General features: G+C 33.6%; 1 protein-coding gene across 18 annotated transcripts in view; it reads left to right on the top strand.

The window, feature by feature from the left end:
* The window catches only part of KCNC2 (potassium voltage-gated channel subfamily C member 2), a 169,970-nt gene that overhangs the window by 148,866 nt on the left and 3,762 nt on the right, over nt 1–17,342 (top strand). For 5 of the 18 annotated variants that reach the window (XM_017530643.2, XM_017530641.2, XM_017530644.2 and 2 more), the window contains exons 3-4: nt 9,943–10,870; nt 12,935–13,099. In XM_017530643.2, coding sequence (XP_017386132.1) covers nt 9,943–10,870; nt 12,935–13,099 — 1,093 coding nt within the window. Of the gene's footprint in view, nt 1–9,942; nt 10,871–11,270; nt 11,375–12,934; nt 13,100–17,342 lie in introns of all 18 variants that reach the window. The other 13 variants (XM_037739292.1, XM_017530647.2, XM_017530648.2 and 10 more) reach the window with 5 other exon arrangements.

The following is a 17,342-nucleotide window of genomic DNA, read 5'->3' on the forward strand; positions in this document are numbered from 1 at the left end:
AAAAAAAAAAAAAAAAAAAAAAAAAAAGAAAGGTCCATTCAGAGAAGACATACATGTTATAAAGAAGAGGGCTTTGACTCGTCTCTAAGTTTCTGTTTGCTTCTCTGTAAAATATGTTAAGATTAAATAAAAAATAATTTTTAGGACAGAGGAATTCAATTTTATCTATTAATATTATTTCTATTATTTTTGGAAGAAAAGCATACATTTTATTTTTTACGGTTGCCACCTTCTCATGTCAAACGTAGCACTGCTACTGGTATCTTGAAGCTATTTCTAGTTTCTCCATCACCACTTATTTATCCTATAAAACTGTTATCAGTGGCATAGCCATTAATTTCTTTCTTTCCTGATGCTTCTCAGAACAACAGGTACACAGTTATATTTTGGGAATAGAATTCATTAAAAACAATTTTTAAAAATCATGTAGTTTTGATGCCTTGCTGATTGGTTATGAGTGGAAAAGTCTGTGAATTAGAAATATTTAGGATTAGCACTCAGGAATATTTTATATTAGCACGCACTGTTAAGGTCTATAAAAGATTTGGATTTTTTTTCCTATTTCTTTACTAAAATTGCTGCATCATAGGAAACTAACAGTGGCCTGATTATTTCATCCAATAGACATTTTTATCTTCTCTGAATTCTGCATAAATTGACTGCTAATCTCTCCTACTTGAAGCATTCTCTTTCCTTAACATCTCTGACAGTACCCTACTCTTGTCACAGAAGCTGGCCATCTATTTTCTAATTTTTCTTAGTTTATATCTTCCTTCCTATTCTGTTTGTTGTTTTCATGAACCTCTGAACCTTCTTAAAAATCCACTTGAGGAAATTGGTGGAAATAAATAAACCAAGTTTTAGTTAAACTTTATGTTTGGTGTGGCCAAAATCTTTGCTGTTATCCCTTCTTAATAGTTACTAAGCAGCAACTCAATGCTATTAACATAAAATATAAATAAAACTCTCTGTTACAAGCTTATGTTTTATCAAAGAAGAAGGCAATAAAATATTACAGAAATGAGGTAAGTGCTATAGTGGAAAATTGCAAGGAAGTGCTTATTTTTTACTCAGATTTCAAGGATTTGTTCAAAGACCATGTGATTACTGAGTTGAATCCTTGTAACTTACTTAATAGGCAATGGGTGGATTCTCATACCTTATTCTGCTCTACATGTTGAGAGACCACATGTCATGTAGCCTTTAGAAAACTCCACTCTAAACTATTAAGACAATGAGAATGAAAAAGGCAAGAAATATTTTAGTACTACTACAAAATTATGCTTGACTATATGGACCCCAGAAAAGGCGTCATGACTAATGGGGAGTCCCTAGACCATGATGTGATAACAGTTGATATAGTTAATTTGTTAAGGCATGCAACACTAAAGCTCATTTTTGTATTTCCGGTTATGTAGTCAATCCATCAATCTCTTATGGATATCAAATATGGTTTGTTTCTCATAACAACATTGCAGTTTATACAGGACCTTCTAGTGTGTGCAGCATGCAGCAAATTTGCCTCTGCTCCTGGGAAGAGTTTGCAAGTACTTGTAAAAGTGCTCTCAGACAAAGGAGGAAGGGAGACTCTAGTGTCTGCCACCCATATATCTGAATAGGAATGCCTACTGGAGTGTACTAGAGTGGATTGGAGGGGTTCTGCCTAAGCTAATTAGCAAAGAGGAGCAGATGTCTACTAAAGAAAGATCTTAAGGAAGAAAAAGTACTACAGCTCTAATTTAATACGTAATATGAGAGACTTCATTGGAGCTACAGGTGGGCCTAGCACTCATAACTCATACAGGTGGGATAGAACTTGGCTACCTAGGTATTATGTCATGGTTTTAGAAAAAAAATACTAAGCAAGGAGAATATGGACAAAAAGAACAATAATATTTGAAACTGAGGTATTGGGGACCCTTTGGTTTACAGGTACCTGGACTAACAAAGGTGATACTGCAGTGTAGACAGACATCAGTGGCACTATATAAGATGTGCTTTAACTGCAGTGACATAGTACTAAAAGAAACAGACTTTTCTGAATCAGAACATCTCTTAAGCAGGTGTTTGTAAGCTAGTTACCTCCCTTCACCTCCAACACTTTCAATTAAGTAAGAACAAATATTTTTGGATAATTTATTTTGGAACACGGTTGTTGGCCTCTAAGAAAGACACATTGGGACTCATGGTAGGTAAGGCTTCATAATGTGACTCTATTACCGTAGATGGTGGCAGAGTAGTTCATATCATCCTAAGACAAATTGAATCATGTAAAAATAAATTTATATTAAATACATTAAAGATAAAAGTTTTAGGGGGAATTTTTGATAACTGGAATTTTGAAATTACAATTCTGGTTGTCATGAAATTGCTATATATTGTAAATTATCATTCTTAAGATTGCAAAGCATGAAACTTTTCTTCAGTGTAATAATTATAAAAAATATTTTTACAAAATATAGTAATTTAAATTTCATTAAGAGACTTAAGACAGCAAAATGATGCTATGTATTTATAATTGATGACTTTTAATTCTAGTTACCTAATTTTGTACACTGGAATTCATTGTAATAATACCAATAATACATCATCCCTTTCTTGCCTGTATTCCAGAAAATTACAGTTTTGTGTGAACGGATAGGCTTTGACTCTAAACAATTACAATTACAATTTCAATTAAATTAGTCTGTGGCCTCAAAATAAATATGTAGAGGGAGGATTGTATATTTACATTGACTAAGGATATAAAGAAAACATGATAGAAGATATTTATCAGGAACCACATATGTCTCAGTGGTCAAAAGTAATATTGGGTATGTTGTTTTTATTTTAGGAGTGAATGCTATGTTGTTTTATAGCTATATCTATACCAATCTTTATAATATATACATGTTTATATATAATCTGTACTTAAATATTTATACATAGAAACATTTTATGTAGATACACATATAAAACACTATAACATGTGTGATATACACACACATTTGTATAATATACAGATACTGGAAGCTTAATCTTTTTTACTGATTTCTGAGCTTGGTAATTGTGTATGGTGGTTTCATTGAAAGATCAGTTTTCCTTAATCTAATTTAATACTATAAATGTGATCATGTCTGTGGATCAGTTTTTGTTTGTTTTCATTTATTAACTTTAAGTTCTGGGGTACATATGGAGAATGTGCAGGTTTGTTACATAGGTATACGCATGCCATGGTGGTTTGCTGCCTCCATTATTCCTTCATCTATGTTAGGTATTTCTCCTAATGCTATCCCTTTCCAAACACCCCATCCCTGTTATTTCTCCCCCAGCCCCCCCACAACAGGCCTCTGTGTGTGATACTCCCTTCCCTGTGTTCATGTGTTCTCAATGTTCGACAACCAATTACAAGTGAGAACATGCAGTGTTTGGTTTTCTGTTCTTGTGTCAGTTTGCTGAGAATGATGGTTTCCAGGTTCATCCATGTCCCTGCAAAGGACATGAACTCATCCTTTTTTATGGCTGCATAGTATTCCATGATGTATATGTGCCATATTTTCTTTATCCAGTCTATCAATCATGGGCATTTGGGTTGGTTCCAAGTCTTTGCTATTGTGAACAGTGCTGCAATAAACATACGTGTACATGTCTTTATAATAGAATGATTTATAATCCTTGGCTAAATACCCAGTAATGGGATTGCTGGGTCAAATGGTATGTATTTCTATTTCTAGATCCTTGAGGAATCGCCACACTGTCTTCCACAATGGTTGAACTAATCTACACTCCAACAGTGTAAAAGCATTCCTGTTTCTTCACATTCTCTCCAGCACCTGTTGTCTCCTGATTTTTTAATGATCACCATTCTAACTGGTGTAAGATGCTATCTCAATGTGGTTTTGATTTGCATTTCTCTAATGACCAAAATTTGGATAAAGACAATTTGATTTTAGCAGCAGCCTCAGAAGAAACCGAATTAATACGCAGCTCTGCATGGACCTGGTAGACAGTGGCCTCTATCTGCTCCTACTTAGCTGGCCTTTGAGGACAGACTTACCAGTGAAAGAGATTTTATTTTTCTCTGTCTAGAGATCAGAGTCCTGTGAACAACTAACTCTTGTTAATTCTGGCAAAATTAGTGTGTAAGACATGAATATATACAAAATTAAGACCATCAGCTATGTTTATGGTATTGTAGAAAAGAATAAAAATTTAAAACTTCCCATTTATAGTTTTTATGGGTTAATAAAATCAACTTAATGGTCACCCGGAATAATCAGGCTTAACCTTCTCTTGGTTATTACTTACTTTGAATTTTGTTTTAATATTAAACCTAGAATGCATGATTAAAGTTTTTGTACAGGATTTTAACTTTTCAGACATTTATGGAATGAATTATGATTTCTCATCAGCAATACCTCTGCTTAATGCCACCCTTACACCCAGCTATAACCACTCCTAAAAACAGAATGCTCCTGTTCATTCATTAGTTGTAAGTAATGAGAAAGAATGGGATTACACTCTGCATATTGTTGTTCTGTGGTCATTTGTTTTTAACTTAACATGATTCCTTGGAGAGCATTCCATATAAGTACATGTTGTAGTACCTTATTCCTTGGAATGCTATATTACAGACATACCATCAATTGACAGATATTTTTATTTTTTAATTATAAATAATGCTTCATTGAATATAATTCTATGTGTCTATCCTTGTACTTTTATATAAATATTTTTCTACAGTAAATTTCTAAAAGTGGAAATTTTGGCTTAGGGTATTACATGAACTTCTAATACTTGAACATTTAAAATTCTTGTAATTCTTTAGTCTCTATTTTATTATTTAAGAAAGAAAAGCAACATGAGCCTAATAGGAAGGAAGTATTCTCATTTGGAAAAGATACCATCCTTAGAATAAAAACCAAAAATAAATGCAACATGTAAAATTATAAAAATGAAAATTCCTTAGTACTATATTTTAGTTATTTTACTGATTTTCTCATGATGTTAATTTTCAAATATTAAATTATCTCTTTGACTTCCATTTACAAAATAGAGATGAGCTTTATTTATTTATTTCATCCTTTATAGTTTGTAGTATAGGCTGCTTTTTCTATTGTAAGTAATAGGAGGATAAAGCAAGTTTTAAAAGACAGATTCTGTGTTGGCTCCAATGGAATTTTTGCATACCAAATCAAAATAATTTTATAATTTATTCTTTTACTAATTTCAACAGAAACTGAAGACCTACTTCTTGCTTTAAGTCAAGGCCCTGGGGATATAATATTTAAGTCTCTCTGAGCAACTTGTGGATATGTGGAATTATTAACAAAAGTATGCGCAATTGCTACAGTATTAGTAATCCTGGGCTAGAGTTGCACAGAGAAAGGACACAGTCTAGTCAACAGTTTTGAAAAAGTGAATAAGCATTTGTGAATATGTTATAGAGCTCAATTTCATTCATTTTAATGATAACAAGAAAGAGAAAATGAGGAAAATAAAAATGTACCCCACTTTTCTTCATTTCCTCTTTGCCTATTATACATATCTAGAGATTTGCTTAAATATTTGCATTGAGGTAGATTGACATGAGGCCCTCCATTCAGATCATGGACTATGAGGACTTCCGCCTCATGGCTGAGGATTAGAAAAAAAAAAAAAAAGAGTCCTGGGCACCCTCTGCAACGAAATACATGGACATGACTAATGGAGAAAAATGTGTCTACTGATTAGCCTCACAAGCCAATATTTTAACACAGTATTTTATTTTGAAACTCCCTGGAATGATGCATCAGATCTGTACATTCAGTTGACATGACACACTTTGTCTGGAGAGGTTTCTAACATTTTAATTATTTAAAATACCTAATTTTATTTTTAATTAAGGTCTGGGGGAGTTTTTGGTTTTATCACAGGGAAAAAAGAGAGGGAGATGATTCTCTTCCCCATTTTCTTGCTAACACACAAGCTCCATTAAGAGAATGAATAAAAGGTGCTACTGGCAACATTTGGACCAATAAGCCAGTTCAATTTGCTTTTTAAGTTTGACTTTTTTGCTTCAATATTCATTTTTCATTGTTTGATTTATATTATTTACCTTTTATTCATATCATTTCCCACTGGAATGTGGTCTACCTTAGTCATTTTCTCATTTGTTCTTTCATTAACTCTTCCACCCCTTTATCTATCTATCCTGCCATATTCAGTACTAACGACAGTGCAAGGAGCAAGAAATACAAAAAATGAATATGACGTTAGTCCAGTCCTTAAAGATTTCTCAGTTCAGTGAAGGAAAAAAGACAAATAAATAAAATCTCTTCCCCTCCATTTCTTTCCTTTTTCCTTTCTTTTTCTGAATGTTATTCAATCTAACCTCATATTTATCCATTTAAGCTCTGCTCACTGAGCCAGAAACAAAAGAAAACATTTTTTATATCCAAAGAGCTTAGAATTAAGTTCAGATAAAGTGCATCAAGTCTTTGCTAATGTAACCCAAGTGTTTGCCTCTGGATAATTCCGAGTCCTCAAAGCCCTTGGGTTGCCCATTCATTTGATACTTGAACTAAATTGCTAACAAACTGAGTTCCTGTTCCTTCTTTGGGAGTCTGTAGCTTCCCAGTATCTCCAAGAATGTTCGCGGGAGCTACATTTCCCCTTATTATCTGTCATTCTTAATTACTCTTCTATGTTTCTTATACCTGCTACAACCTCCCATTGTTGACTTCTCCCCTCTTTTTGCCCTCTGCTGGCCTAATACCTTCACTCCTTGCAAAAGAATCAACAGCAAGCTCTTTTCATAAAATAGCCTTATGCTGAAGGCAAAACAGAAGAAGCATTATCTTAAAATTTAATATTCTCAATTGCTATTCTGAAGTTCTGCTGCTGGGCCTGTGAAGGAATTTCTCATCTGCTGGACATCACATTTTTAGCTCTTCTTCCTTCTCCTTAGAGATCTTTCCCTTTTCCCTCTCTTTAGAATTCAACCTCAACTTCGAAATTTCTATCATGTTATTTTCAAGCATACTTTTGTTCTTAGAATCCTCCTATTCCAGAAAATGACTAGCATCTTTAGCTTTCACAAATAAAAACATTGCCTCTCTGGCTGTTTGTTTGTTCTTTGTTTTTTGTTTTGTTTTGTTTTTTGTTTTTACAGACCCTCTCTCTGTTGCCCAGGCTGGAGTATAGTGGCACAATCAACTCACTGCAACCTCTACTTCCCAGGTTCAAGGGATTCTCTCCTACCTCAGTCTTCCAAGTAGCTGGGATTACAGGCATGTACCACCATGCCCAGCTAATTTTTGTATTTTTAGTAGAGACAAAGTTTCACCATATTGGCCAGGCTGGTCTTAAACTCCTGACCTCAAGTGATACATCCACCTCAGTCTCCCAAAGTGCTAGAGTTACAGGCAAGAGCCACTGTGACTGGCCTCTCTGGTTGTTTTCAAAGCAAAATAACCATCTACTTCTGAGATGAATGTTGTTTTATTCTCAAAATGCAAAGTTGTTTTCTTTTTCAAATATTCTTTTATTTTCCTTTTAGAGTAAAAATATTACTATATATATTTTATATATAAAAGAATTACATAAATTATATAATATATATTATAGTAAAATATTACTATAATTGTAAAATAAAAAGAATATTTGAAAAAGGAATCAACTTTGGTATTAATCTGGCAAATTTACAAAGTACTTAAAAGCTAAAGATATATAGAGTTATAAAAACAGCAAAGCAGAATAATACAAATGCAAAATTATGATGTGGTTCTTTAAATATTGCCAATAAAAATATTGATAAATGCAAGTACTGAATGACTTACATAAGCAAACAACTATTGGTTTTCAAAGTTTTGTGTCTTAGAATTGTTTATAGGCTGTTCACATGTTTCATTTATGCACAAGTATTTGCATAGAAGCCAAAATTTTGTCAAAATACACACAAATATGCACACACACACATCTCATTACTAAGGAGGTAGTGAGCTATGAAGGCTTTAGGAAGATTCTTTTGAGCCTATAAATGCCTGAGATACTTTAGTCTAATGTAGGGATGGTGAAGAGTATAGTTGGAGGGTAGAAGTCAGTAGGTACATATTGGCAGGACTCTAATGAGAAAAGATTTTAGGTGGAATCAGAAATAAGCGTGACTCCTAAATCTACTGGATTAGATTAAGAAGTAATTTATGAATCAAGGATAATTGATTCTTCCTCTGAAAGATGTTATCTTTTAATGTATACATCGGATCTTAGTGATACTGTTACAACAAATGATTGATTAAAAAAGAATAGTACATTTATTTGTACAAAGGGAAAACTGAATGACAAAAGAATGCTGTTATCTTATAAAACGTCTGGGAAAGCTAATGGTCAAATTATATTACCAAAACTTAGAGCAGCTGGAAAATGTGCATGAGGGAGCAAGTCAAAGCTATGGAAATTACCTGTCTTAGAATACTATACAGCTGATGTGCTAACCGGTATACTGTAGAAGTTGTTCCATCATTTGAGTGGTTCCTTAAGGCAGATAGCCAGTCCTAAGATGTTTTAGTCCTTTTGTATACCTCTCACATTTTGGTAGACTAAAACTCAACCAGGAAAAAAGGGAGGTGGTTTCAATCTCTTCTTGAACTGTCTCAGCTATTCCCAGTGGCATGCTTGACAGCATGATGTTAGGGGCAACTTTGGATTTTTGATATATTCTATTATTTTCAAGTAAGAACCTTTCTCTACTGGACTGACAACTTCCTTCTCCTGAATGACTCTTTTGTTTAGACATTTAAGGGACACCCTATTGGTGTTTATTTAGCATGCTAAGCCTGAGTGTTATCACAGAGTACTAGTGATCTCAGCACTGCTGGCTACAACAATGCCATTCATTCAAACAACTGGATTTCAAGTTTTCAGATCTTTGATATTAAGAAGTATGTGATCTCAGCCTAAATAAATGGTTTTCAGCACATTTGTATTCTGCATTTGAGAGTTCGGTAAGTGAGAGGAGCAGAATCTGGAGCTAAACTTGTCAGGTTAGTGACTCAGGCTCTATCATTTTGTAGTTTACGACCATGGAAAAGTAGCTTAAATTTTCTGTCCTGATATCCTTGAATTGTAAAATGGAGTAGGAGGAGTAGTGCTCTTATGAGGATTGATGTGAGTATCTGGTACTGGTAAGAACTATATGAGTGCTTTTAAAATTATTCCGTATTGGTAGGTGTGTGTGTAGTCATGTATTATTGGCTGGAAATGAATTGAATTTAAGAAAACCTTTGCAACTTTATAGTATGTTACTCTAACACTTTGAGATCCATTTTCAAGAGAGGAAGACATTGTCATTTAATTTGCTCCTTTACTGGGTTTCTGTCTTTTCAGTCTTATCTATTCTTTCCCATTAGATTTGTACTTTTGGACAAGTCTCCACCTGAAGTTGATGTAATTTACATGGCAGTATATACTGCAAAGATTTTTTTTCATGCTGATATCTTATGACATCCAGAATATTTTCTATACAAATACAAATCTACAGTTCAATTTGGGTAGCTTCCAAATTTCTATCAGTGTCTCATGCACCTTATATTTAAAGGTTTAAATCTTGATCATATGCATAAAGATTTCTAGGATCATAAACTGTTGTCTAAATTTCTCTTTTGTTTTGGTATGTTTTCATTTGCAATTCCTTTACAGGGATTTTCATGTTTTCTTTACAAGTTATATTTTCTTACACAAAAAAACTCAATAAATTATATTCCAACATAAAGCAAAACTTTGTATCTATGAGCTGAAAACAGAACCTGAAATACTCTAATTAATGTTACATACGTGTATCTTCTTTTGCTCAGGTCATACTCCAAGTGAAACCTAAATATGCTGCTATTCATTTTTAATTTACAGGGATTGTTACTTTTAGATTTGAATCAACATATACTGTCATTCAGATCACTGTGGGTTTTATTTCTTTTTCTTCTACAGTTTATTGCTTTTGCTTCTTTATTCTTCATCCTGGTTTCAATTACAACTTTTTGCCTGGAAACACATGAAGCTTTCAATATTGTTAAAAACAAGACAGAACCAGTCATCAATGGCACAAGTGTTGTTCTACAGTATGAAATTGAAACGGATCCTGCCTTGACGTATGTAGAAGGAGTGTGTGTGGTGTGGTTTACTTTTGAATTTTTAGTCCGTATTGTTTTCTCACCCAATAAACTTGAATTCATCAAAAATCTCTTGAATATCATTGACTTTGTGGCCATCCTACCTTTCTACTTAGAGGTGGGACTCAGTGGGCTGTCATCCAAAGCTGCTAAAGATGTACTTGGCTTCCTCAGGGTAGTAAGGTTTGTGAGGATCCTGAGAATTTTCAAGCTCACCCGCCATTTTGTAGGTCTGAGGGTGCTTGGACATACTCTTCGAGCTAGTACTAATGAATTTTTGCTGCTGATAATCTTCCTGGCTCTAGGAGTTTTGATATTTGCTACCATGATCTACTATGCCGAGAGAGTGGGAGCTCAACCTAACGACCCTTCAGCTAGTGAGCACACGCAGTTTAAAAACATTCCCATTGGGTTCTGGTGGGCTGTGGTGACCATGACTACCCTGGGTTATGGGGATATGTACCCTCAAACGTGGTCAGGCATGCTGGTGGGAGCCCTGTGTGCTCTGGCTGGAGTGCTGACAATCGCCATGCCAGTGCCTGTCATTGTGAACAATTTTGGAATGTACTACTCCTTGGCAATGGCAAAGCAGAAACTTCCAAGGAAAAGAAAGAAGCACATCCCTCCTGCTCCTCAGGCAAGCTCACCTACTTTTTGCAAGACAGAATTAAATATGGCCTGCAATAGTACACAGAGTGACACATGTTTGGGCAAAGACAATCGACTTCTGGAACATAACAGATCAGGTAAGGCACGACTTCAAATGCATGTTATTAAATGCTTTATAGACCAGTATGTTTCTTAGGCAGAAGGCAGTCATTCTCATTTTCTGCAAATGCTTATGAGTTTTCAGTCCTAACCCCTTCACAAAATATGTGTTTGTGTCAGGCTTATAGATAGCTAGACTGTAGCAGTTCTAAATGAACCCCAAGTAGAAGACTGCATAGCTGGTCTATAGAGTTTTCCTGCTTTAGTGGGAATGCCCTTTGCTGATGGTGCCAATATTTTCTTTTGCCTGTTTGTTGCTTTTGTGCCAATGTTTCTTTGTTCCCCTGCACGATGTGATGGTATGATATTGGCCATTTTCCATCTTTCATCCTCAAAATGTTGATCTCCATATCGTTTGGCTTGGTGTGTTTGTCTCAGTTTTACCTCTGCCACATGGTGCCATGCATCTCAACCTAATTCACAAGAAGCAGTTATTTAAGAAGAATGGATGCTTACATTTCAAAGGCCTAAACTCCAAACAGGTGATATGGAAGATAACCTTTTTGATAACAAAGCTCTTCCTTAGTAATATCCTGAAGGATTGGTTAAATTTTCATTGTTCTTAAATTGAGTAGGTTACCTCATTATAACCCCTTTGGTGAAGCTCAGTGCCATGTAATATAATTAACCCACCATTTTTCAGGGGATAGGTGATCTGCTTTGGCCACTCAATGGCAAAGTTGAATTTCTCTGTGGAATTCCTTTTTAGGCATTATGTATTGGGCTCTGCTCTCTCCCAGAACTGAATTTTGAATGATTAATGCTTGAGATTAGCTGAATCTCTGATTCTTGCCATTGCTGTAGACAATGTAGAGTTGATTCACTAGAAATTGACATTCAGCTGCCAAAGTGATAGTAGTGTCTCCTCTTGTCTACTGTCTGGTAAAGGTAAAATATTTTGCAGACTAAACAATTTAATTAGCTTTTACCCTACTATGAAGATTTAAGGTTTATTGATTCCCCATAACCTCAATATATTTCATTTTTTCTTATATAAAAATGACTTATGGTGATTTTATGTGTATAATTTTGTATAATTTAGAAGTAAGATTAATTAACAAAGCAAACTAACAAAAAAGGAGGCATCATTTTCATAGGTCCCTCTTTAGCTTCTAGAAATTTAAATGAGTTAAATGGAAAAAACAATGTGGCTGGAGCTGAAGTTTATCAGTGTTTATAAGTTTCATTCATAGTCCTTATGCTCATTTAGTAGATTGCTATGCAAATTCTCCTAATATATATCTAAAAACTGTTAAGAATGTATTTATGAAAAGTAGAGTTTAGTTGGTGTTGCTGCTCTCATCAAACCGTTCTCAAGTATCTATACAGAGCCCTTAAGAAGGGCATCGGAAAAGAGGACACACTATCATCCCAGGTAAACACTGAAATAACAAGCTAGTATCTAGGCCAATAGGATGTGGAAGTCTTTGGCAAGGATACGGAAGTAAACAGATACTCATTTCAAGGACACTTGGAGAAGCTGGCCTTGTTCCACTACATGCTCAAAAATATTTTGCCGCTTCAAAATTGAGTACCTGGACACGGAGTTTGTGTGCTTTGGAATAATTTTTATTAAAAATTTTGGGGACAATGCTTTTAGAAATTAATAAAAGCATGTCTCTTAAAGAACTACACAGACAAATTTACTTAAGAAATTTTCTTAAATAGGTTCCATTTTTAAATACTCTTTTCAGAGTAAATAGATAACATTTCAAAAATTATAAGACAATAATCTGTGTGCTACTTCATTATCACAGTTATTTTGAGTTTGTATTAGTTGTGTGAAAGGCAATTTCCTATTAGATAAAATCCAAAATGGAATTAAATTCTCCCAAAGAACATTTCTAATCTTTTCAATACATTTCCATTTTGCCCCATGTAATTTTTTGTGAAGAGTGATAAAAATTCTTTTTCTTATTGTGATGTGATTCTTGTGTTTTGTATATCGAGTGACTGGACTACTGGCATTCTGTGTAAACTCTCTGTACTGTCTCATTTCCTCATTCATCACTGTCTGTCAATGGGCATGGTGCTGTGACCAGTGTTATCAGGTGACGACAGTACAGGAAGTGAGCCGCCACTATCACCCCCAGAAAGGCTCCCCATCAGACGCTCTAGTACCAGAGACAAAAACAGAAGAGGGGAAACATGTTTCCTACTGACAACAGGTGATTACACGTGTGCTTCTGATGGAGGGATCAGGAAAGGTAGGCATGCATTTAATCAGATCATAACAGGTGACTTAGCAATAAACTGTTGGAAATACATGGAGTAATGTAAAATGCTCATTCATCATTTTCTAGGAGAGACTGCTCACAGTGCTCTTTTTCTCTCTCCATTACATCTTCTCTCTTTAGAAACATGTTAAAATACATAGTAACCTACGTGATTGTCATATCTGAAAGGCATCTTGTCCTTTTTGCTCTCTTCTTTGGTTTGCCATTTGTCTATGGGCAGAATTGGAATGGAATGTGTAAATATTAAATCGCTTTTCCAATTACTTAATATAATGTACTCAGCAGTCATTAAAAGTTATCTTTTTCACTACAACAAATAAGACTCACTAATTTGCTCTGTGCACATATTTGATGAGTAATTCATGACTATAAAACAATTATAAATTTTTTTTTCTCAAAGTAAAGCATTAAACATTCTCTAATGTCTCTTATCCAATACATGGGTAGTTGTTGCCAGTGGTTTATCCGAGGATCTCAAGTTTGCAAAGGTCCATGATCTTCAGTCATATGGAACGGTACATCTAATCACTTGAGAGCCTACTTGGGTACTCACAAAATGCACTTACAGAATTTTTCTTCAGGACCAGTAATAAAAAATTCCATTTATTACTGTTTTTCAACAGACATGCACTGTGCCTGACACCTAGAAAATAATAAGTATTGAATAATGAATAAAAATTGTGGGGCAAACATCTTTGTTAAGGAGTATAATAGAATATTGAAGCCCACTGATCATGGAGGTTCTTTGTCTTTGATTGTACCACTGCCTAAACTATTCTCTAAAAGGTTTTTTATTCCCTTTTGAGAAACTTTACAACCTTAGGACAATTGAGATATTTTCCTCATCTTTAAGAATAGTCTTGTGACAATTATAGCCCACTTTTCTTCAAAAGTGGTATGCTTTATTATTAGCTTCCACTTTGACAATTCCAGTTGCTTTACTGCCACAGTCATTTTTCCTGTTTGTTGACAGAATAGGGAAATAACTGTAATGATTTATTATGGTAATTGACTGAATTTGAATAAAAATCCACTACAAAAGTTTCATAGTAGCACAACTGCATTTAAATAATACTGTGCTTAGTTGTTATTCATTGGAGTTTCTACTTATTGAATTCTTTACCATTTTAAGTTTCAAATATTTATTTTGTGATTCCCTTTTTCTTTGAAATATTTTATTACCTATGTTGTACTTCCCTTCATTTCTTTTGATCACTTTAGATTTTTCTTCTCTGCTTCTGTGCCTTTGAGACTTAAAAGAAGAGACAAAGGACTCTTGTTCCTTCCATGAATAATATTTTAAATACTTTTCCATTCCAATTACTCCCATTGTTTGCATCTATTTCTTGCACCAAAATGTATTTCAATCCTTTCAATAGATTTGGTTGTTTACTGTTTTACATTAAATATGAACTAGAAATATTCTTTAAATATATTTTGAAGAGTGAATACACTATCAATCATAGTATTTGAGCAAAATATATGTACATACATTAAGTAGTCATCATATCAAACTAACATCTTATGTAGAACATGTTCTAATTTCATTATCTTAAATCATTATATGCAATGTATATACATGTTAAATTTACATTTTTGAGCAGCATTCAATAAGATTATGTGTTTAAAGAACTCTAGAATATTTTTCTTCTATGTTAGATAATATTTTAAATTTTAAACTGTCAAAGAAAAATCACAAATAAGAAAAGACTTTGCAAATTATAAAGCACTATCTAAATACAACGTTTTACTATAAAATTGCAAAGTTTTACAAGCAAAGCAATTAATAAGATATTTAGTTTGCATGGAAAATTTATACATGCAGTCTTATTTCATAAATACAAATTATTTTTATTAGTGAGAATATGTTTGAAAATTTATTCATGAGCTTTTTATTGTTTGTCATTTCTTATCATAATCAACTCTTTTTCATTCTTGTTTAAGTAGTTTATAGCTATATGTTTTTTCCTACTAAGTCTGGTAATATTTCTGGCTAATTTCACTTAATCTTTTCAGTGGGTTATCTTGTCATATCTACCACAAATTTATTTATTTATTCTCCTGTTTCCCTTTACGTACATTATAGATTTCCACTGTTACTTCTATTTGTTTATTTTCTATATAATCCTCTAATTTATCCCTCAAGTTGGTCTCTCTGCTGATTTGATTTTAATATTTAAAAATCTTCCCTCTATAAGTGAAAATAAATTACTGGATTTCTACTGAATTCTTTCTCTAACTAAAAATAAGAATATAATTGGACATATATTAAGAAAACTTTAAGGATTCCAAAAAGAGTAAACTCCCAATACTTAGAATGAATGTTTGTTATCTTCAGAAAGCATATTACATAAATTATACTCATGAATAGCACATGGGTAGGTAGGTTTAGTATTGCCACAAATAAGCACATGCTCTTAAGAATTATTTGAAAGAATACTCTTATCTAGATGTTAGTTCAGAATAAGTTCAAGTGTTTCTGCTCATGAATTATATTTTCAGCCATTCCAGTAAAACCTTGATTAAGCAAAATTTTCTAATCATAAATGAACATGAAGAATAAAGAAAAATATGTATATGAATAAGATATGATTTTACTAACAAATACTTGTTAATAAATTAGAAAGGAAGCCTTTTCAAATAGACACTGAAATTATAGTCATTAAAAATATAGGAACTAGAAATGGAATAGTTTATATTAAAACTATAATTCAGAAAGATAACATTTAGAATGGCAACCAAGTTTTACATATTACTGGCATGAACATTATAAAACTGCCAAATAGAATTTTACTTTTCTGGGTGTCCTGTAGGAGCAAGGAGATGGTAGAGAACAGAGTTGTAAATCTGTATGATGATGTGTAAGTATTAAGAGCCCATTTAGTTCATGCACATTCACCACTTTGCCTTTAATCAAAACCAATCAATGTTTATCACCTAGTTTACATTTGTAGGTTATACAGTCAACTTCTACTGCATAGGATAATTTTTTTCCTCCAATTCCCAAAGTTACATTTTCAGTCACTTTACAGAAGAGCAGTAACAACTAAACTTCCATGCATGTAGAGATTTCTTTTTAGGGACAAATTACTTGCAATTCTTAAATATTATTTAAGATATCCTCCCACTAACTATTCCATCATTCACCAACATAAAATGAAATATATACCACCTCCTATGTTTCATAGCTCAGAGTATTAACAAAACATTGGCAGATAATTATTTAATTAGTAGAGACTATGTACTAGAGAACATTTATTGTAGTTAATGGATGGCAAAAATTTCTACAAAATCTCAAAGAAAGCAATTAGTCTGCTGAACGCTAATGTGCGTGCAGTGCAGGCGGCGAGGGGAGGGGAATGTTGATCATTTTTTTTTATCCAGTCCAGCTTCACCCCATAAGAGAGCTTTACCCCATAATACAGCTGTTATTGAGATCCACACTCATGTCTGTCTTGGCCTCTTCATAAATAAAATAATCAGATAAATAACTTTTTCTCTTCCAGTGAAAGGAGGAAAGCTATCCATGGCTTCTTCTCTGGAAGTTCCATGAAAAGATTGAATTAGAGAAATAAATAGCTAAGAGAAACATAAGGAAAAACAATGGACCCATTTTTTTTTTCTCACACACTCAAGTACATTGAGGTCTAATTAGAATCCAAAATGTAAGTTATATAGTGTAAAGGAGACACGTAGTCCACTAGAATTGTATCTACTTTCTCAGTGTTGGTTGCCAAAAAAGAATTTCATTTTCCTGTTCTATAACAGTTTTTCAAGAAAGCTGTCAGAACATTCGTTTCCAAGGCTTCACAGTATGACTATTTTTCAAGTCAATAGTTGCCCTGCTTTAAGACATTTCACTTCAAAATTTATAGTACGTGCTTCTCACCTCATTTAACTGTCACTAATCTTTTGTCATAAAAAATATTACAGGATACAAATGTTTCCAAAGGTGACCTTGACAGGATTGCTTAAGTAGCTAAGGAATAAGGCTAAAGTTTGTGAGAGCATTTTTTAATTCTGTAAGTTCACGGCTATCATGAACAAGAGATCAAGGTGTGATATAAAAAAAAAGAAAACATGAATTAACACCAAATTATTCTCAATTCCTGGGTGGGAAGGTGGGGGGGTGGAAATCAGCTGAAAACATCATGTAATCAAATTCAGACTTATTTCACTGAAATTATGACTCAATTTATATTTCATTCATTTT

Source organism: Cebus imitator, unplaced genomic scaffold (assembly GCF_001604975.1).
Source record: "Cebus imitator isolate Cc_AM_T3 unplaced genomic scaffold, Cebus_imitator-1.0 Scaffold67, whole genome shotgun sequence".
NCBI classification, from domain to species: Eukaryota; Metazoa; Chordata; class Mammalia; order Primates; family Cebidae; genus Cebus; species Cebus imitator.